The sequence below is a fragment of the Myodes glareolus genome, chromosome 1 (assembly GCF_982192425.1).
Source record: "Myodes glareolus chromosome 1, mMyoGla1.1, whole genome shotgun sequence".
Lineage (NCBI taxonomy): Eukaryota > Metazoa > Chordata > Mammalia > Rodentia > Cricetidae > Myodes > Myodes glareolus.
Genome location: NC_142026.1, coordinates 114,493,857 through 114,520,963, shown reverse-complemented (window position 1 = coordinate 114,520,963; position 27,107 = coordinate 114,493,857). Strand labels below are relative to the sequence as shown.

At 44.9% G+C, this 27,107-nt stretch overlaps 1 protein-coding gene across 6 annotated transcripts in view; it reads left to right on the top strand.

Moving 5' to 3' along the window:
- The window catches only part of Map7 (microtubule associated protein 7), a 136,154-nt gene extending 114,896 nt beyond the window's left edge, over positions 1-21,258 (top strand). For 4 of the 6 annotated variants that reach the window (XM_087911535.1, XM_087911523.1, XM_087911528.1 and 1 more), the window contains 11 exons: positions 455-603; positions 5,858-5,973; positions 6,260-6,531; positions 8,666-8,894; positions 12,686-12,860; positions 13,168-13,269; positions 13,606-13,656; positions 13,945-14,002; positions 15,941-16,040; positions 17,981-18,204; positions 19,875-21,258. In XM_087911535.1, the coding sequence (XP_087767661.1) occupies positions 455-603; positions 5,858-5,973; positions 6,260-6,531; positions 8,666-8,894; positions 12,686-12,860; positions 13,168-13,269; positions 13,606-13,656; positions 13,945-14,002; positions 15,941-16,040; positions 17,981-18,204; positions 19,875-19,885 (1,487 nt within the window). In that variant the 3' untranslated portion in view covers positions 19,886-21,258. The remainder of the gene's footprint in view (positions 1-454; positions 604-5,857; positions 5,974-6,259; positions 6,532-8,665; positions 8,895-12,685; positions 12,861-13,167; positions 13,270-13,605; positions 13,657-13,944; positions 14,003-15,940; positions 16,041-17,980; positions 18,205-19,874) is intronic. The other 2 variants (XM_087911543.1, XM_087911530.1) reach the window with 1 other exon arrangement.
- Positions 21,259-27,107: the final 5,849 nt, after the last annotated feature.

Here is a 27,107-nt window from a genome sequence, read left to right as displayed (position 1 = left end):
TGGCTCCTGAGACAGTTGTAGACCTCACTTTCCTGCCTACATGCTTCCTCATTCCACTTTTTGTTCCATTTTAGACATGACTAGGAAAAGTCTGTTCATACACCAGCCATCATATAAAAATGGCATCACTGAGACAGGGTTGTAGTAGAACCATTGGTTCATAATCATACACGGCTGCTACTGTCCACAAATATTGGGTTGTTTCTGTGTCTTCTTTAGTCATAACTGAAACAGACAAGTAGCATTGTATTCCAGGTCTTTTACTTAGGCACCTCACGAACTCACATGTATAAGGAGAGTTGAGGAACATGAGGCCGGGTGCCGTTAGGTGGTAACATCTTCTCTCTACTTTTCTCTCCGTCTCTGCTCTGCTCCTCCTCCTGAACCTGCCTCTGGCTTTCTTCACCTGCTCCTCTGGCACTCTTGTGTGTAAAACCATTCACCTGCACTCTAGTCACCCCCATTTGTCCTCGTTCAGCGTCTTGCAGCCCCATCATCACGCCCTTCAAAGCTCCACACCCTAGAAATCCCGTGGATCGGCCAAAACTCTTTGTAACTCCGCCCGAGGGCTCCGCACGAAGGAGGACCACTCATGGATTAGCGGTGAGTAGCGTGTGGAGAAGCTGGTGTCTGGGAGTCGGCTCTGTCTCTGTGCAGAGCGGGCTCTGCCCTAAGGTGTGCTCTGGGTACAAGATCAGATGACTGCGGCACACCATCCCGCCCATTCTAAACCCAGCTGGCTGTGCGCTCCAGCCCACCACTGCCTCTCCACTTGGTGATTTGCTTCTCCCTATACATTTAAACTTGAGGATGAAACTGTTCTTTGCACGAGTACAAACGCGTGGCAAGTCTGTTCCGCTGGGCCATCTCTGTAAATAAGTGGTTAGAATACTTTTTGAAAGTCAAAAACCAAGTCGCCTTTGCAGGGAAATGGGCCTGTCCTGCTGCCCTGACCATTTATCCCAACCATTTCCAGAAACTGGCTTTGCTCTGTAGGTGGCTCACTCAGAACCAGAGATGGATGTCTGTCTATTCCTGTCAAAGCCTGTGTCTTAAAACGTGGTGAGGAGAAGTATCTGGAAGCATTTTTGGTTCAGTAGGCACCTCTTGAAAGGCCAGTGAGCTCTACACTCCAGGTTTGTGAAGTGAAGGATAGTGTGTGTACTTGTTACTCCTGACAAGGGAACTAGACACATTTTTGGCTGATGCTACTGTAAATGAAGTGAGCTCATTTGTGTGTCTCCGGGAATCCAGCCTCATCTTTGTTTAAACTGCGTGCTTATTTGCTGTGGTTGGAAGGCGCAGACATTGTTCTATAGCATTGAACCCTGGACTTCAGTCCACCACATGTCATTGCATGTCTGTCAGGATAAAAGTATGACCCTGGTTATGAGAGGCTGGAACCTTTGGGGAAAAAAAACAAAACTAGCCAGACAGCAATTCTGATATTTGGCGAGTTTTGCTTAGAGGTGGATTTGAGAGCTGTGAGAACTGGATGCTTTTCCCTACAGCAAAGTTTCTCGTGAGAGTTTGATTCATAACTCAGACAGGCTTTTGTCCCTGTAGCCAGAGGCGAGCCTACCTGTAGCCAGAGACGAGCCTACTTTTGACATCTGCGTAGTTTCACTTCTTTAGCTTCATAACGCTGTGGAGAGCCAGGCTGTGGACACAGGGTGATAGTGAAGCAGAGCGGTTGGGGCTTATTTACAGAAGGACAGACTCTTAGCGCTTTTAGAAAGTGAGGTTTCAGGTTGACTGGGACTAAGGAATAAAGGATCACCTCTCGACCCTTCTGGTTATGTGTTAATCTCTTGACCTTTCTGGTTATGTGTTAATACCTCCTCTCTGTGTGATGAGACTTTTCACTGCCTTAGGATCAAATATTTAGGAGAATACTAGTGTTAGAAAAATGACTTCTAGTTTTGCACTGTGGAATCCAGTACTGATTGTCTATATTGAATGTCTGGAAAGCAGCTAATTATATAAATGAACTGAAAAATTAATTTTTTAAAAGCATGTGTGTTTGGGCTAGGATATGGCGTGGTGCATGAGGTGCTTGCTGTGCAAGTATGAAGACTTGAGTCTAGACACCAGCATAAAAGACTCTTGTCTTATGCCTCTGCAACTTCAGCCCTGGGGCACAGACATAGACTAGGCAGACACTAGCTAGCCAGTCTAGCTGAAATGGCAAGTTCCAGGTTCAGTAGGAGACCCTATCTTAAAATAGAAGGCAGACTGACTGTCATCAACCCCTGACTTCCATACATGGGTAGGCACAGCGCGCACACACGCGCACATACATGCTCACACCAAGGGTAGAGTTGTAGAATCCCCTCAATTCTGTATTAGTTTTGAAGAAGTGCTGCAGTGTTCTGCATAGTGACTACCATTTCCCATTCCTACCAATCACACACCAGGACTCCAGGTTCTCTGTATCTTTGCCGATACTTCCTATTTCCTGTTTTTGTCCTTATAATATCAAATCTAGTCTAAGTGAGTGACATCTCATTATGATTTTGATTTGCATCTCTAGTGATCAGTAGCGTGTCACATTTTCTTCAGAGACATATTGGCAGTTGGTGTATCCTTTTAGAGAGATGTTTACTAAACTGCTTGTGTCTGTATGTGTGTTTTGCTGATGATCCATATGCAAGGGACTTGCTTTTCCACTGACCCCAGCCCAAGCCCATTTGAAATCAGATAATGAATTGTTGCATTGTGGGAGTTCTTTATTCCAGATAAGGGCTCTGAATCAGAGAGGCTTTCCAAGTGTGTTCTTCTGTAGCATAGGTCACCTGTGCAGCCTTTTGTTACTTTGACCTGTAGCAATTTTTCTGATGTTCATTTGTCCATTTTTGTATTGTTGCCTTGTTTTGGATCCATAAATTAGTAACAGGTCCCATGGCATGAAACTTTTCTAGTTATGAGCCCCTTTTTACAGGTTTAAGACTCACATTTGCATCTTTATCCATTTTGAGTTCATGTTTGTGTGTTGGATAAAGGGTACAGTTTCACTGTTTTTCCTCTACTTTGGTGCCATTTGCTGAAGACTGTTTCTTCCTGTTGAGTGGTCCGGGCTCTACAGTATCTCGACTCTTTATTATCGTCTGTTGGTCTACCTGCCTGGTTATATATCCCAGTGTCCTACTGTTGTAACTATTACCACTTTGAAATATATCTTAAAATCAGGAAATATGAGAGCTCCAGGTTGTTCTTTTTCAGACAGTGAAGTCCCTGTGTGTTGGTCGTCAGCCAGGTTTGAGCAGCTGGTACGTGTTCTCAGCTTTGTGGAGTGGGTTCAGGGGAAAGATGATTATAGAGACTCACACCAGGATTAAAACCAGGAGCGCCTTTGTGTGTGTGGTGCCCAGACAGGTAGCCGGATGTGAGAGCAGCAGAAGAATTGGAAAGGGAAGGACCAATCCCCAGGGTGGGATTGGTCCCCTGGCCCCTGGTGGTTAAGGAGAGAGAAGGAAGTCAGCAGCTCCGTGTTGCCTTGAGCAAAAGTTGTCAAGGACAGTGTTCATTTCCCCAGGCCCTGACTCCAGAAAAACCCAGATGATCAGAAAGCCCCAAATTCCTCACAGTGTTGCCCTTTTTGACTTCCCACTCTGCTCTCCTTGATCTGATTTAAGACAAATCAAAATATTTTTACAAGCTGCCTGTAGTGGCACACGCCTTTAATGCCTGTGCTTGGGAGGCAGAGGCAGGTGGCTCTCCATGAGTTCAAAGCTACCCTGATCTATATAGTGAGTTTCGGGACAGTCAGAGATACATCATAGAGAGATCCTGTCTCAAAAATACTCACACAAACACACACACACACACACACACACACACACACACTCACACGCACACACATGAACCAAGAAATGAGTGAGCAACAGATAAAGGCACTCGCTGGCAAGCATGATGATATGAGTTCCATGCCCAGGAACCTCACAAAGTAATAAGCCAATAAGTAAATGTATGTTTAAAGGAAGAAGAAAGGACTTGACTTGGTACCTGAAACACTTCCTTTAGGAAGAAAGGTGGGCCTTCCATCCTAGCTCTGGACTCCCGGAGGCATACTGGCTCATACCTGCCGGCTTCTGTATGCTACTCAGGAGGGACCCATCTGGGGGTTGCAGCTCTTACCACCCAGAGACAACAGCTGCCCTTCATGGCCCTACCCAGTCCCTTTGGGAATTCAAGATGGGGCAGAGGGGGCCATAGAACTGGCCTCCACCCCATGGGGAAGGTCCCTCTTGCCTTCAGCTCTTCTGTGGTAGGAACTCAGCAGAGACAGTGGAAATAGTTCACGGTTCCTGCACTCGCGGCCCAGTCAGTGAGCTTGGGCACTACTCAGGAAGTAGGCGAGCAATTGGAAGGAACATCAGAGGGGAAGGGGAGGAGCATTGCAACTGTCCTTGTGGGAAAGGAGAGGAGGCGTGGGAAAGGAGAGGAGGCGCATGGGCAGCTCCTCGCTGGGCCTTCTCTGCCTGGTCCCTTGTTCCCTTGCCCTCACTTTTCCTCAGAGGTGTCCAGCCAGCCTCCCTGCCACCCATAACAGGACACAGTCTCAGGTCCTTCAGTTTTTCTCTCTTCTCCCCTGCTTTGTTCCCTCCCTCCTCCATCCTCTCTCCTTCAGCGTGAGATTCCTCAGACACTTGTCTAGGCCTCCCCTTCCCGCTCCTCATACCCTTCACCTCCGCCTAGTCTGTGTTAACTGTGGCCCCTCAGAGTGCTGGCTGAGTTCCTAGTCAGCCATCGGCGGAGGGCTGATGTGTTGGCTCCCCGTTATCTCTTTCTAGGAAAGAGTAGCCTAAACACCCTCATCCTAGCCCCACTTTCCTTGGGGAGACTGACAGCCTTATATAAGGACTTGTCTACAATAGTCACATAAAAGGGGACTATGTGTCTGGAGTAACAGGCATGTAAACCTTTTCTTTTCTTTTGTTGTTGTTTTGTTTGTTTGTCTTTCTGAGACAAGGTTTCTCTATATGACAGTATTACAGCCCTAGCTGTCGTGGAACTCGCTCTGTTGACCAGGCTGGCCCCAAACTCACAGAGCTCCACCTGCCTCGCCTCCCAAGTGCTAGGTTAAAGACATGTGCCACCACTGTCAGGCACAGAATTTTTTTTTAACAACTTAGCAATAATATTTTCCAGAGTAAAAGAAGAAAACTACTAAAGAATAAAAAAGTAGATGCTGTGCTTAACAGGTTTTTTTTTTGGAGAGAGAGAGACTGACAGACTGGCAGTGTAGCTCACTGGTTCAGCACTTGCCTTGTTTGCATGAAGCCTGGAGTTCAATCTCCAGTATGGTAAAAAGGAAAATTAAAAATTAACAATGAAAGGACATTCAATGAAAATGACTTTTAATTTTAACATACGTAAGAGACAAGGTAAATTCACCCCAGGTGATTTTAGACAGGAAGGATTGGTACTTTTAAAAGTTTATGTTTTTTCTTTATTCTCTCTCTCTCTCTCTTGAGATTATAATGTAATTATATCATTTCCCCCTTTCTTTTACTCCCTCCAACCCCCCCCCTTGACAAAAACAATCCGAATCATCCATCCGGATCTGCTTTTTCCATGTCATCCATGTTAATTCAGTTATGATGCTCAGCCGTGAGCTAACAGGCCTTTTCCTGAAGTGGAGGGAGAGAGAGGGAGAGAGAGAGGGAGAAAGAGAGAGAGAGAGAGAGAGAGAGAGAGAGAGAGAGAGAGAGAGAGAGAGAAAGAGGGAGAGAGGTGGTTTAGAAATTGTCTTAAATTCTTTAAAACACTAGATGGTTAGTAGTTCATTGTTGGATATCATTGAGTATGATTATGTCACTCAAAAATTTTAATTATTGAGTTTTTCTGAACTCAGAGCCATAAAAGAGAGCGAGAAAGAGAACACAGCCCCTTCCACATTTCCTCTGGCTTCCGAAGGACTTTGTCTCCATCTAATCCCAAAGCAAGAGCTCCAGCTCCGGCCCGCCTTCGGTGAGTGTCCTGTAGGATGCTGGTGGAAGTGTCCACATTGGAGAATTAGCATCTGTCCTTACTGTCTACCATGCTCACATCATTTGCCTTTGACTTAAGGAATAACAAGCTTCCTGTAAGCAAAAGGGAAAAGGAACGGGCCTCTTTAGGGGCTCCTTTCAGCATTTATCACATGCAAAAAAAAAAAAAAATACTCACAGCTTAAGCATCTGCTTCCACTCGTGGGTGTTCTGGTTCTGGTAAGCCAGTCCTGACACACCTTTCGTCCTTGTCATGTCTTGCCCAGGCTTCCATCCAAGTCCATGCCTCATTTGCCTGGCACACCCCGACCAGCATCCTCCTTGCCTCCTGGCTCAGCCAAAGCTGCTTCCGCTCAGGCCCGCCCCTCATCCCCCGGCAACATCCGCCCTGTCAAGAAAGAAGTCAAAGTGGAGTCTGAGAAAAAAGACCCCGAGAAGAAGGTTGCCAGTGAGCCTCCGGTAAAGGGCAGAGCACCCTTGGTGAAGGTAGAGGAAGTCACCGCTGAGGAGGGGACGCCTGCGGAGCCAGCTGACCCTGGTGAGAATGGACCCACTGGTGCCAGGATGTGGGCTAGTGTTCTCTGTGTTTGCCCTTTTCAGACATCGTTTCGTTTAGCCTTTCTTTTCTTATTGGATATTTGAACTTCATGTTCTCATGATCTCGTCTCTCCTCCCTCTTCTCTCTTTCTGCTTCCTCTCCTCTCCTGCTTTCTCCCTTCCTCCACTCTGTATTGTGACTGCGCTGTGTGGCCAAAGATGACTTTAAATATTTTTTCAATATTTTTATTTTGTGTGTATGAATGTTATGCCTGCATGTATATCTGTTTGCGACATGTGTGCCTGGTGTCTGTGGAGGTCAAAAGAGGGCATCAAAGCCCCTAGACCTGGAGTTAACAAGTGGTTGTGAGCCACCATGTGGGTACTTGGAATTGAACTTTGGTCCCCTGCAAGAGCAGTCAGTGATCTTAACCAGTAAGCCATCTCTCCAGCCCGACCTTGAACGTAATATCTTATCTTTCTGTTTCTACTTCCCAAGTTGCTAGAATTTCAGGGCTGGTTTTATGAGGTCCTGGGCATTAGACTCAGACTCTTCCATTGCCAGGCAAGCACTCCAAACTACTTCCCAGCCTGTTTTTAAAAAGATCTTCAAAGGATTTCTAAAAAATAGTTTTAAATTATTGCCTCCAGAATTTTTCAAACTATAGGTCCCTGGCCTTACCTCAGATCTACTGGATCAGAGGATGAGGTGAAGGAATAAACCATCCAACCAAGATTAGGAAACCTAATAGTTGTCCTCTGGGAGATAACTCAACGTCATTCAGAAATATGGAGTCACCTGGAATTAGGAAGTCGATATTTTTCTTGCTGATATATTTTCATATAAAATAGAATTTGAAGTTTGAGGATGGGAACCAGAACAAGCTGACATGTTAGAGTGTGGAAAAAGAACCCAGTGCTGGCTTCAATCTGAAGGAGGAAATGGGGACCCCCAAGAAGCAAAACGCCAGGGAGAGGACTGGGCCCTGCTTCTTACTAGTGATCCCAGCTGTGATGGAGCCGGAAGCATGAGCTCTCAAGGCCTGTCTGAGATGACAAGTCAGTTGGAGAGTGCTTGTCTGGCGTACATGAGGCTGCAGGTTCAACCCCAAGGGCAGCAAAGAGCAGGAGAGGGAGAAAGAGCTCTGTGGATTGAGTAGAGCTGTGAGCCTGAAAAGCGGGGTGGGGGTAGGCAGGGGTGCTGAAGTCTCGGGTACCAGAGCACCAAGCTCTGGTGTCACGCCATCGTGTGCAGTCATGACAAGGCCCGCTCAAGTAGCATTCTCAGTCATCTTTCTAAACCTAAACCTTGTAAACACAGTTGAAGCTATGCTGCCTGATACGTGTATGGCCTGCCCTGACGAGGCTGTCCCAATGTCTTAGGTCTTGAGATAACCCTGGGTAGATTTTTCAAGACAGAAGTCTCACTGTGTATCCCAAACTATCTCTCAAGTACTGAGATTAAATGTAGACACCACCACACCTGACCAGAAAGAGAACTCTTAGCAAAATAGAATGGTGCACACCGTGATCCCCATGTCAGGGGACTAAAGCAGGAAGATCATGAATTAGATGCTACTCTGGGCTATCCCTGACTACACAAAAAAATTGTGTCAAAAAAGGAAAAAAAATTTTACAAATTAATCAAAATAGAAGGAGCCTCTTCATTGGGTATCGCCTGCCTGGCATGAGTCCTAGACATGTGCCCTGGGTGCTAAGGATGCTTATCCAAAGGCTTTCATACTCTGGTAACAAAGTCACCAAAGCATAGGGTACTCGTCATGTGACAGAAGGCAAATGGAAACCTCATCTCAACTTCACTCAGAGTAAAGTCCCTCAGAACCTAACACAAGGCTCCCAGTACACGTTTGTAGATGTTGTTAACTGATTTAACTGCTATAAAAATGAAACTTGGTGGCAGAGTGTGAGCTCTGTGGAACGTCTCACTTACATATGCAGTTTTTGTTACTGGTTGCTTGGTTACAGATAGTCAGAAGGCAGGGAAGCCGTGAGAACACACACAGTGGTGGTTTGAGAATGATGAATCCCAGGCCTGGGGCATGGGGAAGGCCAGTTTTGTTTTGTTCCTTGGGTTTTGGTCCCATTTGGTTTTCTCCTTGTACCTGTTTGTACAGCTGCTCCAGTCTCTGCCCCTGTTCCAAGCACAACCCCTGCTCCAGCTCCGGACCCAGCCCCAATCTCAACACCGTCATCAACTGTGGCTGCCACTGTTGTTCCCAAGACTTCTGCAGGCACCACTGACCCAGAAGAGGCAACGAGGCTGCTGGCTGAGAAGAGGCGGCTAGCCAGAGAGCAGAGGGAGAAGGAGGAGAGGGAGAGGAGGGAGAAGGAGGAGCTGGAGAGGTAAAGGTGGCGCGTGCCCTCACACTCACCCTTCTTGTAGGGAGCGCAGGGCTCTTTTGTTCCGTCCTGCCTGGCTAGCTTACACTCAAAATAATCAAATTACTGCTTGGCCCATAAGCTCTAGCCTCTTACTGGCTAACTCTCACATATTAGTTTAACCCATCTCCATTAATGTGTATCGCCACTTGACTGTGGCTTACCAGCATGAGTCTAACCAATGTCCGTCTCGGGCAGAAGAACCATGGCATCTGCCTGTCTCCGCTTTCTTCCTCCCAGAATTCTGTTCTGTCTTCCGCATCTACCTGAGTTCCACCCTATTAACTAGGCCAAGGCAGTTTCTTTAATAACCAATGAAAGCAACACAAATACAGAAGGGTCTCCTATACCATGACCTACGGCCAACAATGTATTGACCTTCCATTCCTCCTGCTCCTTCTCCAGAAGGCTGAGGCTACAGCTGTGTGCCATGCCTGGTTTATTTGGTTCTGAGATCGAACCTGGGGTTTTGTTCATGATGGGCAAATACTCTACATCCCCAGAACTACTTTTAAAATCAAATTTTCTTCTGAATAGCAGCATACCAACATGGATAAGCAAAGGTTTAAAGGAAGGAAAATGTATCATATCTAATTCAAGCAATTGCATACATTTTATATAGCCCTTTCTGTTCTCTGAATGCTTGAAAAATGTATGTGCCAATGCCCAGGCAGATACGTTTACAAATCCGTAAGCATAGTGAAGGTTCAGTGGCCAGGTCTGCTTTTGCACTTACCACATCCCCAGCCTTTAAGTTTCTTCATTATCTTTGTATTACTGTAAAGATGCATACTACTTAGTTCAGATAAGACTCCTCTAAGCTGGGCAGGATATTTAACTGCTCCAGAGTTGCCTGCCAGACATATGCTAGTGTGGCAGTTTGGGCAGAAGCATTACATGCAGGAAAGGCAAATCCATAACCCAGAATAAGTATCTATTCCAATAAGGACAGAGCATTGTCCTTTCCATGGAGGAAGTGATTCAATGTAGTCAGCCTGCCACCAGGTCTCTGGCTGGTCACCCCAGGGAATGGTGCCATATCTGGACTCACTGTTGGTCTCTGATGTTGGCAGATCTGGCACTCAGGAATAACTGCAGCCAGGTCAGCCTTGGTGAGTGGAAATCTGTGTTGTCAAGCCTGTGTATAGCCCCTGTTTCTGCCACCATGGCCACTTTGTTCATGGGCCCATTGTGCAATGACAGAGATAGCTGGGAAAGAGGCTGACTGTCCACAGAATGAGTCATCCCATCTACTTGAGTATTGAACTCCTCCTTAGCTGAAATTCCCTTTTGATAAGATTTACATGAGACACAAGTATCTCCATATCCTTTGCCCTTTTGGAGAGATCTGTCTTCATGCTTCTTCCCCAGATGTCTTTCTCACCAATTTTCCAGTCATGCCCTTTCCAAGTCCCTCAGCCAATCCTTTGGCTTCAGTGCATGAATCAGTGAACAACTGCACACCTGGCCGTTTCTCCTTCCACACAAAATGTATGACCATGTATACTACCTGAAGGTCTGCCCATTGTGAAGATTTGCCTTCACCAGTGTCTTTCAGGGTTTTCCCCTGTTATGCCGCAGCTGTCCACTTCTTGTGGCACCTACATAATATGCAGAACCATCAGTAAACCAGGCCCTAGTCTTCTTTTTCCTCAGTCACCCAATTATAGGGCACATCCCAGAGGCTACAGGTGCATACTTCGCAGCAAACCAGTAATAGAAACCATAGGTATTTGGGCAACTTCATATAACTTGCTTGTGCCTTCAGAACTCACTCAATCATGTATAAACCACTTCCATTTGATAACAGATTGTTGTTATACATACCCTACTTTATAACTTAGTGGGTCTGATCACACCAGCTCATTGTGGACAGCTCAGGTCGCATGGTAACTTGGTGGCCCTTTGTCAAATGTTTAGTTTCTACTACAGCCAAATAGCAGGCCAAGAGCTGTCTTTCAAAGATGAAATAGTTGTCTGAAGATGATGGTAGAGCCTTGCTCTAAAATCCCAAAGGTCTCTTCTGTGATTCACCTATAAGAGTCTGTCAAAGACTCCAACCAGCATCCCTACCTGCCACTGATGTCTCCGGTACCATCGGGTCTGCTGGATCATATGGTCCAAGTGGTAGAGTAGCCTACACAGCAGCCTGGACCAACTGAAGAACCTTCTCCCCTTCCAGGCCCCACATAAAGCTAGCAGCTTTCCGAGTCACTTGGTACATGGGCTACAGTAACATACCCAAGTGGGGAATATGCTGTCTCCAAAATCCAAATAAGTCCACTAAACATTGTGCTTCTTTCTTGGTGATGGGTCAGATGCAAAAACTTCACCTTAAAAAGAGTATCTCTGGATCCCCTGCTCCTGGTACCAACTTCTGTCTCAGTTAATATTCTACTGCTGTGAAGAATACCATGACTACAGCAAACTCTTATAAAGAAAAGCATTTAATTAGGGCTTGCTTACAGTTTCAGAGATTTAATCCATTCTCATTGTAGTGACACACAAGCAGACATGGTGCTAGAGAAGTATCTGAGAGTTCTATAGACATCCTGAGCCACAGGCAGCCGGAAGAGAGAGTGACATTGGACCTGGCTTAGGCTTTTGAAACCCAAAGCCCCTTCACCCTGTGACACACTTCCTCCAACAACACCTCCTAATCCTTCCCAAGTAGTGCCACTCCCTGATGATGAAACATTCAAACATATGAGCCTATGGGGGCCATTCTTGTTCAAACCTCCACAACCAGGGAAGTGCTCTAGTTTCATTCTGTTGCTCTGATAAAACGCTCCCATCTGAAACTTAGGGGAGAAAACAGCTCATTTGGTATACTCCTCCAGGTCATGGTTCGTCTTTGAGGAAAGCCAGGGCAACAACTCGAGCAGGAAGCTGAAGCAGAAGCCACTGAGGCGTGCTGCGCTCTGACTTGCTCCCAGGGCTGCGCTTTGCTAGCCTTCATATGCAGCACAGCCTGCAGTGGACTGGGGCTCTGCTACATCACTAACCATCACGACAGTCCCCACAGACATGGTCACGTTCCCATCTGATCCAGACAATTACTCAAGTGAGGGACTCCTAGCTCAGACTCTGTCTTCAGATTCTGTCAAATTGATAGTTAAAGCTAACTATGATGGTTTGCTTAACTGGGCACCTGAGGCTAGTAAGGCTAATGTCAACAGTTGTCCTTGACAGAGCTGGGGAGGACCTCAGGCCTGGGTAGGGCACCCTATTGGCTGTGCTCACCCTTCATTCCATGGGAAGCTTCCAAGGTCTGTTCTCCTGACCTGGCACAAAACCTTATTATCTCATTCTAAAATGCTCCCTTGGGTCTGGAAAGGTGGTTTATCATTAAGAGCACTGACTGCGCTTCCAGAGGACCCTGGGTTGGACTCTCAGCAATCACATGTTACAATCATCTGTAACTAGTTCCTGGGCATCAGGTGCCCACTACAGGTACTAGGCACACATGTAGTACACAAACACACATACACATGAATTTTTTTTAAACTATGATCAAGTATTCAAGTCTCCCCCATTTAAAGATGAATTGTAGATCATCTGAAAAAACAAGTAGTCCCCTGAATGTCAGTGGTTCTGGCAGAAATGAAGCTGGAGAGGGAGGATTGTTCCATAACCAGGTTAGAATATAACCAAAGTGGGGGCTTCCCTCCATATCTTTGAACTACTGCCTTTGCCATGTCTGGCTTCTCTTCAAAGAAGTGTCGTCATATGCCTTCATTCTTGTCCTTTCCCAGACAAAAGATAGAGGAATTGTCTCGAAGGGTGGCTGAAGAGCGAAGTCGCCGGGAAGAAGAATCCCGCAGGCTGGAAGAGGAGCAGGCCCGAGAGAAAGAAGAGCTGGCCCTGCGCCTGGCTGAGGAGGAACGGGAGCGGTGGGAGAGGGAGGAGACAGAGCGCATGCAGAAACAGGTATGGGCCCTGCCCCAGACTGGGGCTGTTCACAGATGAGCCGGGTGCAAAGCAGGTGTGGACCCAAAGCATGTACTGACAGCTGCTCCAGAGGGGCTTGCTCCCAGATGATGGGGCTGCTAAGCAGGTGCCAGGCAGGCAAGGGGGACCTGCTCTAGAAAGGGGGGCGGGACACCTCCCCGATGAGGGAGATACTGCACACCGCCAGCCTAGGCCAGTGGTTGCCATGCCTCTGCCTGATAGTGGCGGGAGCTGGGTTGCCGACGAGCTAGACTGGGGATAGGCAGCAGAAGCAATTTGTTTTCAGAAAGAAGAAGAAGCCCGAGCCCGGGAGGAGGCAGAGAGGGTCCGGCAGGAACGGGAGAAGCATTTCCAGAGAGAAGAGCAGGAGCGTCTGGAGAGGAAGAAGGTAGGTCTGGGGCAGAAACCTGGAGCCAGCATGGTTCCACTTCCTTCCAGGATCTCAAACTGCCTGAAGACCAAGAGACTAGAACTTCGGTCAGGAACAAAATGTTCTCCCCTTGCCTAAGAAATATCCCTCGGTGGTATTAATTCTGAGAAAGCTGCCAGTCTCTGCCTTCCCCAAAGTAGTTAGTTCTACCACAGAAGCTAAAATAGCTCCGACCTCTATGAATAACTCCGTTTAGGGTGGAGAACTGTGAACTATGTGATTGCCAGAATTGACCAGGCCGGCGTGTGTGCTTTCTGCATCTCACCCACTCTTTCTTATGTGTTCTTTTTGCAGCGACTTGAAGAGATTATGAAGAGAACTCGGAGGACAGAGACAGCAGACAAGGTGCTGTCATGGCTTTTTCTAGCTATTCGTTTGTTCTGTGAGACAGGGTCTCATGAACCTGACCTTGAACATCCTACACCCCCTGCCTGCTCTTCCCACATGCAGGGACTACAAGCCTGTGTCGTGCTAGCTCTAACTGTTCTTGACATGGCTTTCTCCCCCCACCTCCTCCTTCACATCCTCATCCCTTTGGAGGTCAAACCCAGGTCCTTACAGATGCCCAGGAAGCATTCTACCACTGGGAACTTCAATTTAAAATTTTTACATTGATTTTTCTCCTTTTTCTAGAAAACTGCTGAACAAAGAAACGGTGACATCACCAAGGGAGTTCTCACTGGAGAAACAGGTAGTGTCAGCTGAGATGTTACTGTGGAGGTCAGAGTGGGTGAGGGCTACATTCAGTTCTTCCCTAAGGGCTGCAGAAGAGTGTCTTAAGATTCATGTGTCTATTTCTGTCTGCTGTGTATGTGTGTGTGTATATGTATGAGTGTCTGTGTCTATCTGTATATTTGTGTCTGTGTGTGTCTGTTATGTGTATCTGTATGTCTGTGTCTGTGTGCATATATATGAGTGTCTATCTGTGTCTGTGTGTATGTGTGACTGGGTGTGTCTGTGTGTGTGTGTGTGTGTAAGCATCTATCTGTGTGTGTATGTGTATGTATATATGAGTGACTGTATGTCTGTGTATCTGTATGTATGTGTCTGTGTGTATATGAGCATCTATCTGTGTATGTGTGTATGAGCATCTATCTGTGTGTGTGTGTGTGTGTGTGTATGAGCATCTGTCTGTGTGTGTGTATGAGTGACTGTCTGTATGTCTGTGTATCTGTATGTGTGTCTGTGTATCTGTATGTATGTGTCTGTGTGTGTGTATGAGCATCTATCTGTGTATGTGTGTATGAGCATCTATCTGCGTGTGTGTGTGTATGAGCATCTGTCTCTGTGTGTGTGTGTGTGTGTGTGTGTATGAGTGACTGTCTGTATGTCTGTGTGCCTGTATGTATATGTATCTGTGTGTATGTGTCTCTGTGTGTGTATGAGCATCTATCTTTGTGTGTATGTGTGTCTCTGTGTATCTGTGTGAACTCACAGAGGTCAGAAAAGGGTGTCAGTTCCCCTGGCGCAGAGTTATAACTGGTTGAACTGCCTGACATGGTTGATTATAACTTCTGAGTCATCTCTCCCTAAAGGCTTTAGATGGACACATTTGGATAGGGTTTGTCTATCTGTCTGTTTGGGTTTTGTTTGAACTAGAGTCTTATTCTGTACTGCAGTCAGGATTTGAATTCACTGTACATCTGAGGGTAATCTAGAACTCCTTACCTCCTTCCTCAAATGCCCAAGTGCTAGGATTACAAGCCTGCATTCCAGCTGAAATTTACATGTTCATAACTTGTATTTATGAAGAGCCTCAAAAAAAAGATTTAAACATTATTTTTGTTAGCCCTGACTTCAAAAGAGAGATAAAATTTAAAACGTGCTGGTTTCATTGTGACGTGTTCATATACTGTGGTTTTGGGGTAGATTATTGTTTCTTGAGAATTTAAAACAAGCTTAAAAATGAAATTAACCTAAGTTTTCGTCCTCCTGTCTAGTTAGGATGGCTTTATTTCTGTTTATGATTCTGGGATAGTGGAGGGCACATGCTTAGCTACTGAGACTCTAGCTGTGTTTTTCTGCATATGAATCCTATCACAGTTTTGCTTTGCTGAGACAGAATTGAATCTACAGCCTCTTGCATGCCATTGGGGAGTCCACCTCACCCAGCCCCTTGCATGATGTGGTCTTTCCAAGAATGTTAGTTACCATTGGCATGGGCTATCAAGGTTTACAGAACTTTAATTTAGCCCATCCTAGATTTAAGTAAGATGCCAATAATGTTAAGCTGGACTCCAACATCAGTCACAAATTAGATGGCAAAGTTAGGGACGGCACACTGTGGCCTTCTATTTGTGAAATCTCTGTGTGTGTGTGTGTGTGTGTGTGTGTGTGTGTGTGTGTGTGTGTGTCCAGAACTAACCTAGTATAAATAAAAAATAAAATAGTAACATTATTTGTGCCCTTCAGGCTGCTGAGCAGTAAGAATTTTGCCCGTGTTAATGGATTTCGTGCTCACAGTGGCTAGCCAGGCGGGTCCCCTTATCCAGAAAGGATTAGGGTTTGACCTGCCCAGCATCCCATCGGTAGTATGTTGTCGAATCAAGTCAGATATCCAAGTTCTGGTTCCTAGGGGTTGGATTTGATTGGAGGAGATTATTAACTGTGCTCTTCTTGGTGTGTCCAGAGGTATCTGCACTACCACGTGTGAGCTCCCCAGGAAATGGAGAGTCTGCAGACAGCCCTCATGGAGTGGCCTTACAGCAATCAGAGGTGACCACAGAGAGGTGAGTTAAAACCTGAGGCCTCTCTCATCGCCACGTGCAATGCCAAGCACAGTGTCCTCGCCCCCAGGAGAGTGCCAGCGTTTTAATTGGAACAATGTTTTGTAGAGCTTGTAACTCTAAGAAAAAGAAAATCACCTTTTTCTTCACTCTTGATGGTGAGGTTTGAGTGACTATTAAAGACTATTACAGCCAGCCCAATTGGCACCAGCTTCCAATCCCTATTTCTTGGAAGTCTGAAGCAGCAGGATGAAAGTGCAGGGCCAACTTGGACTACAGGGAGAGCAAAAGCTTGGGTCAGCTTCCTACAAAGAAGGGAGGAAGAGGAAGGGGGAAAGAGTCAATTCATCCTGTACTGAGAATTTTGAATGCCATTGCTTTTGTTATATTGAAAAGCTGGGTACAGTAACCCCCAGCACTTAAGAAAGAAGCTAAGGCAGGAGACTGCTACAAATTTGATGCCAATCAGGACTACATAGCAAGACTGTGTTAAAAACAAAACCGGTATGATGATTGATTCATGCCTGTAATTCCAACTGCTTTAGACTAAAGCAGTTAAATTTCTGCTAATTTGAGGACAGCCTGGACTACAGAGTCAGACCCTGTCTCAGCAACAAAGAAGAACACACAAAAGAAATAAAAACAAAACAGCCAGGCACAGTGACACACACTTGTAATCCCAGCACTCGGAAGATTGAGGCAGAAATATCCAAAATTCAAGATTATCTTTGGCTACATTTCATTGAGTCTAGTCTAGCCTACAGAGCGAACAGGGTGAGACCCTATCTCAGCAAAAAAGAAAAATAAATAAATAAAACAGAGAGAGACGTACAGAGACAATTAGAACTCATTTGCATTCTCATCGGCCACGCCTAAGGATTCCTCCGTGCCCTTTGTATCCTAAGCAGGGTTCTCATCAGGTCCTGGAGCTGCTGTCCTCACCTGTCTTCTTTCCCTAGCAGATTCGTCACTGAAAGCGTCCAGAATTTTATAGGGATGGGGTCTCACACTGGTTGGCCTAGAGCTCACTCTGTAGACCAGGCTGGCCTCAAGGTTGCAGAGATCCCCGCCTCAGTCTCCTAAGTGCCAAGATTATAGTTATCTACCAACTATGCCCAGAAGCACATAGAGCTCGAAAGGATGGGACCAACAAAATGAACCAACAAAAGTAGCGGTGACTGTCGCCCACCCTGATGACCTGAGTCATCCCTCAGAACCCACATGTTAGAAGGAGAAGACGGTCTCCTGCAAGTTGCCTCTGACCTCTGCATTCACATCACGGCGTGTGTATAAACATGCCCAAACACAATAAATAAATGTAATTTATTTTGTCTTTAATAATTGAAAACCAGGCGTGATAGTGAACACCTTTAATCCCGGGCAGAGGCAGAGGATCTCCGTGTGCTCAAGGCCAGCCTGGTCTGCTCAGTGAGTTCAAGGACATCCAGGGCTATATAGAGTACCCTGTCTCAAAACAGAAAGAAAGAAAAAGAAATGAAGAACTTGATAACCTTTGGTAGTGATCTTTTCTAGCAGATTGTCCTATTCGAAAGTATTATAAGCAAAAAAAAGAAATGGTTTTTTTTAACCTAAGATGCAAATTTGTTACCGCTCCCCAACTCTCCCCCATATTTGTTAATAGTGATGTGGTCAGTCAATGGTGTATCCTTATTTGTTAATATTTAGGGGTACACATACACAGGGCTAGGGGACAGCTCTGTAATGTCAGCTCCCTCCTTTTACTTGTTATGGATTCTGGGGAGCAAGCTTGGATCATCAGGCTTGGATCCTGTGTCAGCCAGCACCTTCACCTGCTGATCCATCCCTATGGCCCCAAGTTCCTGTTCCATTTCAAAGCTGTAAACTTATTTTAAAATAATGTTTTGCTCTAAAAATAAGCTTAACTCTAACTCTTTCTATTTTTGATCTCGCACATTCCCCAGTTCTCCGGTTTTGGAAAAGCAGCCAAATGAAAATGGGATGTCTGTTCAAAATGAAAACTTTGAAGAGATCATAAACTTACCTGCTGGATCCAAGGCATCCAGATTAGATTTAACCAACAGTGAGAACCCAGAAATTCCTTTGAAACCCATTTTGGCCTTTAATGATGAAGGGACACTTGGGCCCCTACCTCAGGTAGATGGTGTGCAAACACAACAGACCGCAGGTGAGCGCGCCTTCCACTGCCTCCTGTAATTGTCAGAACTGATATCTAAGAGAGGGTCAATGGTTGTTTTGTTCTTCGTAGGAACAAGTAGGCCACTGTAGAAAAGATTGTGCATGGATCTTCGAAGTTGAATTTTGCATTGCTTCAGGCGACTTCTAGGCCCTTTCTGGCCTCCCAGGGAACACCCACCACTGGGTGCCAAGCATCAGAGAGGCTTCGTATTGAAATAGACTCTTCTATAACTGATGCTCCACTGGCCAGTTTCTTCACTGGAAACAAAACTGGGGCTTTATCCCTCTTCCTCACGTCAAATATACTTAAAGACTGCCTTGGGTTCTCTTGCCGTTATCTCTCATTTGTGGTTTGCAACCTCGATTCACATGTTACCGCTGCCTTTTTAAAATACAGCACAACCCAGCTAGGATAGCAGTGGTCAGAACAGCACTCTAAACCAGGGCCTCAGAGCCCGAGGCTCCTCCATTCCTTGTTCTGGGCCTTCCTGGGCCTCGCTTGTTCAGTCTTCAAGACAAGTTGACCTCAGGTCTTCAGGCAGAAAGAGCAATAACTATACTGGTAACCAAAATAGAAAGTAGTGTCAAATATTACTACTTCAGTGGTCATTAGCTCCATGACACCATCCCAGCTGTGTCAGGGATAAGTGGACTAGGCCCAGATCTCTCTCTCAGCAAGCCCAGGTTTTGTCTACCTGCCTTCCCAGCAGTTCACATTCACCAGCATTCTTTATACAGTTCTTATGGAGAGAACTGGCCAAATTCCAGAGTTGAAATGGAGTCTGTAGAGAGGGCTGTGAACTCTTTAACACTTTAACAAGGGAAGAGGCCCCTGGTGAGCCAGTGCCCAAGTGAAACTTAACCCTCTTCTCCTCTAGGCTATTATTGGCTTTAGTGAACTCCATCTTCTAGGCTGTGAAAATGCGTGTCTAGCCCCCTATTATCTGGCCTTGTGATTGTTAAGCCTGTTTAATGTTCTCTTGGTGGAAACAAACATAGTGGGTGCTGTTTCCTGGTGTCACATCCCGGATTTGTTGGGAAGGTTTTCTGCTTCTCTCCCCATGCTCTAAATCACCCTGTAAGCTGTCATGCCCTTCTTAGTGCTCGCCCACCCTTTCACCACCTTTCCCTGGGGAATCATCTCCTTTCCGATCTTGAGTGGTGTAGTGTTCCCTGGGGTGACTACTTATTTAATAGGCAATTCCTTCATCCTCCATTGACGTTTGGAGCCCTAAGCATTGAACCGAGGATGCAAAACAAATGAATGGAGTTTTCTTAGAGGTTATGAATTTAAATTATCAAAGCATGGAGTTTCTAAGTCAAAGATATTCCCTAAACCGAATTGAAAGGGCATGCATTTTTCCTAGTACTGGCATTAGCTTGAATATGCTTGTGAACACCCACACACTCTCCTTGTTTACGTTTGGCTGTTTTGTGCTGCTGGGGATCAACCCTAGAGCCTCCTGTGTGCTAGGCAAGTGCTCTCCCACTGAGCTACACGTCCACAATTGCTTATCCTTATGCATGCATGATACTGTATAAAGTCATGGTGATTTTATTTTAGAAACATATAAATGTAAGATATTGCCATAGTATTCTGTAAGTGAGACTTTAGATGCATCTGTATTAATCTATTTTCTTTTCTGTCTCCTCATGTAGAAGTCATATGAACATTTTCTCTGAAGAACCAAAGCAAACATTTTCTATAATTAATGGAATTTCAGGCTCCGAAGGAGCACCTCTCTCCAGTTTTCTAAAGAGTTCTTGACCATCATTTTGAAAAGACTTATTAAAGCCAGCTAAAGACAACAGACTGGGCAGCTTTTCTAATCGTTTCGCCAATGTTCCTTATCTCGAGACCTTGTGGTGGCTTTTCCAGTGTGTTCCTTCTTAGCAAATCAATATTTTTCTGCATTCTTTAAAAAAAAAAAAGCATTTGACTATAAAATAGACTGACAAAGCTTGATTTTTCACACAGATCTTTTCATTTTTAAACTTCAGTATATAAAATTGGCAAAAATAAATACCTTTTACAATGTAATACTTGAAAATGAGTACCTCTTTGCTCTCCAAGTAGAGTAAACGGGAGTTGTCTAAACAAACCTCTTGCGTAGGTGTTACTGCAAACGCTGTTTGTAGAGGCAGAAGATGGCCAGGCCACCAGGCTCTCATAGACACAGCTTGTACATGGGCATCCTGCAGAAGACCCAGCTGCCACAGTCTTTCTGAGACTTTACCGACAAGGTTGAAAATGTGAAAACTTTTTTTTTTTCAGAGCAAGAAAGTAATCTGCTGTCCTCTTAAGTAATGTATTTATAAAAGCTCCTTTTTCAGACAGATGAATTAGAACAATGGCAATGCGCAAATATGCTCTGGTAGATACACTCCATCTGCTGCCGGGGGAGATTCTTAGGACGGCACGGGCTATCCCTCAAGTTTGTATGTTGCTGCTGTCCCCGGTGACGGTGGGACTTATCTCTTTGCCTTACGTGATCACAAATGATGTGGGGGAAATAAATATTTAATATTCTTTAGATCAAAAAAGAGTTTGGTTCTGCTCGTTTCAGAGCAATGAAAACGTGATGGGATGTGGACGATGGGGACCACGGACCTCCTCAGATGTCCTTGGTCTGCATGGCGTCCATTAACTCTTCGTTTCTTGTCATTCTTCGCCTTGGCTGCCGAGCCCGGCTGTACAAACTTGCACTTTCATTTGCTAATATAAATTCAATTTTATTTTCCCGCTTAAAAGACAACTAATGAGGAATGGAGAAGGGATGCTGAGGGAAACGGGTTTATGTGGAGTGTTATGGGAGATAAATTTCTACCACTATGATGTATTGGTTTTATACAAAGAACAAATGATTAATCTATAAGAGTTAATGAGAGGCTATTCATCTATTGTATTGTTTCTTTTAAATCCAAGCACATAATCTTTACCAACAATTTGTAATTTGTTAAAACATTAATTTGTGCGGTTTCCCTATTATTTGGTTGTCCATGTACATCTAGATACTGTATTAAAGAAAATCTGTTCAACAAAGTTGTTTTATTTATTTAAGTCTACCAAACATGAAACACCAATAAAGTCTTTGACATAGTTTTATCTGTAGGGTTTTTATGTTTTAGCTTCGTTCAGGTAAATACTCACAGGCACACACATATTCTGTCAGTAAAACAGTCCTCGCTCAGCAATGAGGCCAAGTCACTTTCCTGCCAAAGTCCACCTCTTCCCCATGATTAATTCCTGAGTCTTCAAATTGCCTTCCATTTGAACTTCATTGGCATTTTCCCAGCTTCTCCTGTATGGAATAAGTTTATTAATATTCAAAGTAACCATCGTGTTTTGACTGAGTTGTCTTTTTTTGTTTATATATTCATTAACAAACTACAAGCTTTCTAAGTGATCAAGTTTTAATTAAAGGTGATATGTTTCATCACATTTTGTTAAAAGCCAAAGTGCCAGACAGTGAGTTTGACCTTGATAATGGCTGGTTGCTTTCTGTCAGCTCTTAAAGACACTCCCTCAACGAAGTCTTCAGTGGGGCACTACATTTAAGTGGACTGCTTGGGGCTCAAATGTAACCCTCACATTGGGATAGGTTTGAGTGGCTTTTAGTTCCTTTCTACACTGCTGAACACTGGGTAGGTCAGTCAGTTTGGTCATTCTCCAGTCAGGGTTCATTTAAAAGAAGCTTCTGGCTACTCCAGAAAGGTAAACTTGTATGTTTCTCCTGCATTTCCTCACTACCTGAAACAAACTGAATTTCTCACATGGATGCAGAATAGCAAGCTGAGCCACTGGAAGCTTGGGCAAGTCCCTTCCATGTACTTAACTGTTCCTGCCAGCATCTTCCCTGATAGACTATTGGTGAATCAGGCACCCTGGTTAGGCAACAGCATCTTAAACCTGAGGAAAGGTTGGAGAAAGGTTGTGCGAGTCTAACTGAAAGTCATTAGCTTACAAGAGTGCTAGATTTTTAAACTTCATTAACATTTTGACTCCATACATTTTTCTTGGCAACGCTTCCCTTTCAAGCTGCGTTCACCAAGGAAAACCCCATAATATTCCTTATGCTAACCAACACTGCTGTTGACGTAGTTCATAAACTTGGTATTTCATATGCTGTCTAAGGGACTATCTAGGCAAGATAGACATATTTATTGCATTGCATAAATATGCATTATGAGATTTTTAATGATTTTATTGGAGGTGTTATTTGAAATGGGGCACCATTTTGTCATGCAGAGCCATCTCAAACTCACCATCCTCCTGCCTCAGCCTCCTGATCCTGAAATTACAGTGGGTTACCACACCAGCTCACATTCAAGGTTTATGATTGCAACTTTTGAAAACATATATTTACAATGGTCTTACTGTTTAGCTCAGGCTGGCCTCGACCTCATGGCAATCCTGCCTCAAATTCTGAGGCTGCTATTACAGGGTGCCAAATCAACTATTAAGTTTATGTAATTAATATATATTAAAATACATATTATGCATAATATATTAAATATTAAATTTAATAATCAACAATAAGTTCACACATCTTAATGCAGTTTTTAAAAAAGATAGACTCACTATATCAGTTTGAGGCTTAGTTCATATTTTCTAGCTTGCTTGCTCTTGTGATTGCTCGCTATGAGACAGTTTTGCTAGCCTCAAATTTGCCATCCTCCAGTCTCTGCCTCCTGCCTCTTTAGCCAATGGAAATCAGTTACTCTTTAGTCTTTTCTGTGCTAGACATTAAAATACATAATGAGCTGTAAATACAGTCACTGGATCATGTTAGCAAAAGCGTGGTTTTGAAGATTAACTCTCAAGAAGCTTCCTCCCTTCCTCCTTTCTGTTTTCATATGAGAACTAAAGCACACTTAGAAATGCTCTAGGTTGGGCTGGCGAGATGGCTTAGCCACTAAAGGCTAGGTTCACAACCAAAGCATCAAGAGAAGTATAGGTTGCATTTCCTTACATCTGGTTGGCCCCTCACTGTTTGGAGGAGACATCTGAAGGCTTTGGGGAAAGAGGGAGAGGACGATATCATGTAACCAGAAGGGATGTTTTATGTTGTTTGCAATTATCTCGTTTCCTTGATGACTGGTTTTTATGTCTGACAGATTTGACTTTGAGTCTTAGCAGTGAAAAGTCTCTTTAGCAATCAGGGCCATGATTAAGAAAGGTAAGAAGAGATGTAAATTGTTTTAAAAGAAGTAGCCACGGGCTGGAGAGATGGCTCAGCAGTTAAGAGCACTGGCTGCTTTTCCAGAGTCCTGTGTTCAATTCCCAGCATCCACATGGTGGCTAGCAACCATCTGTAATGGGATTTGGTGCCTTCTTCTGGCCTGCAGACATACATGCAGACAGCACTCATTAACCACCCCACCCTACCCCCCAGAAGAAAAAAAGTAACAAGAAAATCCTGTTTGAATGAATGATCAGTTCTCTGATGCTTCACGGGACAGTAGAGGGAAAGAGTCAGAAGAAAGGAGAAGAAAAATGATGAAGCCTTACTTGGGTCAGGTACCAGGTCTGCAACTAATTCGCCTCAGACAGCCCGCTGAGTAGATTGTGTGATTTTAGCTTTTATTACTTTTTACTCTTTGGGGGGCCCACCCACCACCCAGCTTACAAATAAATCACACATGGAAGCTTATTGTTATACCTGGCCTTGGCTTGGCATATTTCTAGCCACTTTTCCTTATTTTAAATTATCTCGGGCTGGAGAGATGGCTCAGTGGTTAAGAGCACTGTCTGCGCTTCCAAAGGTCCTGAGTTCAATTCCCGGCAACCACATGGTGGCTCACAACCATCTGTAATGAGGTCTGGCACCCTCTTCTGGCCTACAGACATACAGACAGAATATTGTATACATAATAAATAAATAAATATAAAAAAATTATCTCATCTACCTTTTGCCTCTGGGCTTTTTCCTTAAGTCTGTATATCTTACTTTCGCTCCTGCTCCATGGCTGGCTGGCTGGCTGGTTGGCCCCTAGCATCCTCCTCTCCTTGTTCTCTTGCTCCTTGGTCTTCTTCCTCGCAGATTTCTCCCCCTATTTATTCTCTCTGCCTGAAAATCCACCCTCTCCTTTCTTCTGCCCAGCTGTTCCGCTCTTTATTGGACCATCGGGTGTTTTAGACAGGCAAAGTAACACAGTTTCACAGAGTTAAACAAACACAACCCATCTTCGCATCATTAAAAGAAATGTTCCACAACAAACAAATGTGACACATCTGAAGATAATATTCCACAACACGTGTGTTTCTCTTAAATTTTTTCCTCTCAGTGGGAAATGAATGCCCATCTCAGTAGACAGAGTTGGGTGATAAAGTCTTACGCACATTAGTCACTGTTCAATAATGATACAACAGTTTTCAGATGACTGGAAGACGGCCTTGGAGAAGGCAGACTGGTAGGGAACGGAGCTGATGAGTGGGAATGTCACTGTTTTCAGTGTTTCTAATGGTGTCCTTATGCCATAAGCACTGTGATGAGATGCTCGTTGTGGGCGTTGTACCAGGAGAGCTAAGCAGAAAGGAACCATTGTCTTGAGAGCTGTATAACAAGCTTGGGGTTTCTAATCGTTTCCGGGTGTTACTGTGTGTTGTTGTTGTAATTTATCAACATCAGCCTCTCCCAAGAATTACAGTTACTTGTTATTTCTGTATATTTGAGGCATTTCCTGACATCCTTAGACACACTTGTCCTGTTGACACCAGGACATGCTAACTGCTTTTCCAGAGGTCACCATCGTCGGTCTTGGGCACGGGAGGAAGCTAGAGAAGCAAGGGAAAGGATGGAGCCCTTCACATTCTGGCTTTACTTAGCTATGACTTTTCCTCCCTACGTGGAGTTGCCCCTCCCAGATGCCAGAAGAGAGGGTTTGGCGAGGTAACAGCTGTATCCCGTTCTTGAATTGGGGTATCAGAGAGAGTATTCTTGTTTGTCTGTTGCTAGTTATAAAGTTCTCCCTACTTCTCAGCTGGGCCTACCTGTCAGTTATGTCACCAGTGGCTTCTGGCCAGGGCATTGACCATGCTCTACAGTTGTGGATTAATTGATGGACAGTTGGCAGAATTAAGGGGGTTTTTGTTTGTTTGTTTGTTTGTTTGTTTGTTTGTTTTTCTAGAAAGGGTTTCTCTGTGGAGCCCTGACTGTCCTGGAACTCACTCTGTAAATCAGGTTGGCCTCAAACTCAGAGATGCACCTACCTCTGCTTCCTAGGTGCTGGGATTAAAGGTGTGTGCTACCACTGCCTGGTGAGGGGGAACCAGCTTTAGTGACTAATATTTTGCCAAGGTAATAACAATAAATGCATTCTCAAGGCTTCTCTAGGATCCATTCCCTGAAGCCTTATATCTTGTACTGATGGAGGAGGGTTATCTGTCTATTGTGTTATTTTCATTGGTCAATAAAGAGACTGCCTTGGCCCTTTGATAGGACAGAAAATTAGGTAGGCGGAGTAAACAGAATAGAATGCTGGGAAGAGGGCAATGAGGCAGAAGCCATGGAGCCAGCCACCAGGTCAGATATGCTGAATCTTTTCCGGTAAGCCACCACGATTACACAGATTATTAGAAATGGGTTAATATCAAGATATGAGAGTTAATCAGTAACTAACTCTCTAGAGATAATGGGCCAGGCAGTGCTTAAATGAATACAATTTGTGTGTTGTTATTTCTGGGGCTAAGCTAGCCATGCAGGAGCCGGGTGGGACGAAAAGCAGGCCTGCCCGCAGCCCCTCACTACAACAGATCACTGTCCTAGATCACAGTCCTCTGCAGGAACAGAACAGAGTCTGGCAACCAGAAGCAAGAAGCAGAAGCAAGAAAGCTAGTGCAGGCTTTACAGCTGCATTTACAATGTAAGAGACCACGCCCAAGTGGGCTGGTATCTTAAATGCTATTGGCTGAAGGAGCGGAATGTGCTCCCACAGCAGTTCCCTTCGTGACTTAAAGTACTTAATCCTCATCACAGGAACTAGAGTTATAGCTCAGTGGTAGAGCATTTGCCTGACGTGTGAGGTCCTCCGTTTCATCTCCAGTACCTGAAAAGCACTCTTGTCATAAATCCTGCCTCCATCCCTGCCTAATGGCACATGTATGTCATCCCAAAACTGACGGGATAGAGTGATGTTGATGAACCCCAAGTAGCACTGAGGATGCATGGCCACCCCCAAGAAATGAGGATAAGGCAAAGAAAGAATCTATCTAGAATCCCAGCAGTAAAAGGGTGCTGACGCCATGGTTTTGGATGTCTAGGCCCTAGAAGCATGAACAATAAAATGCAATTATAAGAGGTGGTATTTATGCCAGGCAGCGGTGGCGCACGCCTTTAATCCTGGCACTCAGAAGGCAGAGGCAGGTGGATCACTGTGAATTCGAGACCAGCCTGGTCTACAATGCAAGTTCCAGGACAGCCAGAGCTGTTACACAGAGAACCTTGTCTTGAAAAACAAGACAAAATGACAAGAAGAGGTTTTATTTATTGTGTGATTTTTTTTAAGTTATTTTTCAGGGGTGGGGAAGGATACACGTCACAGACGGAGGACTTGTGGGAGCCCATACTCTGCTTCCGGTCCTGGGTCAACTGGTCAGTCTTGGCAGCAGGTGCCTTCACCCACTGAATCATTTCATTGGCACCACATTCTTCAATTCTGTTTGCTTTTAGGCATGGTGGAGGAGGAACTTAAAGCCAACTTGGGCAGCATAGTACGAGACCATCCTAAAAAGGGGGATGGGGACAGGGCTAGAGAAACGATTTAGCAGTAAACACTGCCACTCTTCCAGAGGTCCTGGGTTCAAGTCCCAGCACCCACATGGAAGCTTACAACTGTCTGTAGTTTCAAATCTAGGGTATTTGATGCCCTCTTCTGACCTGGGATAACAGT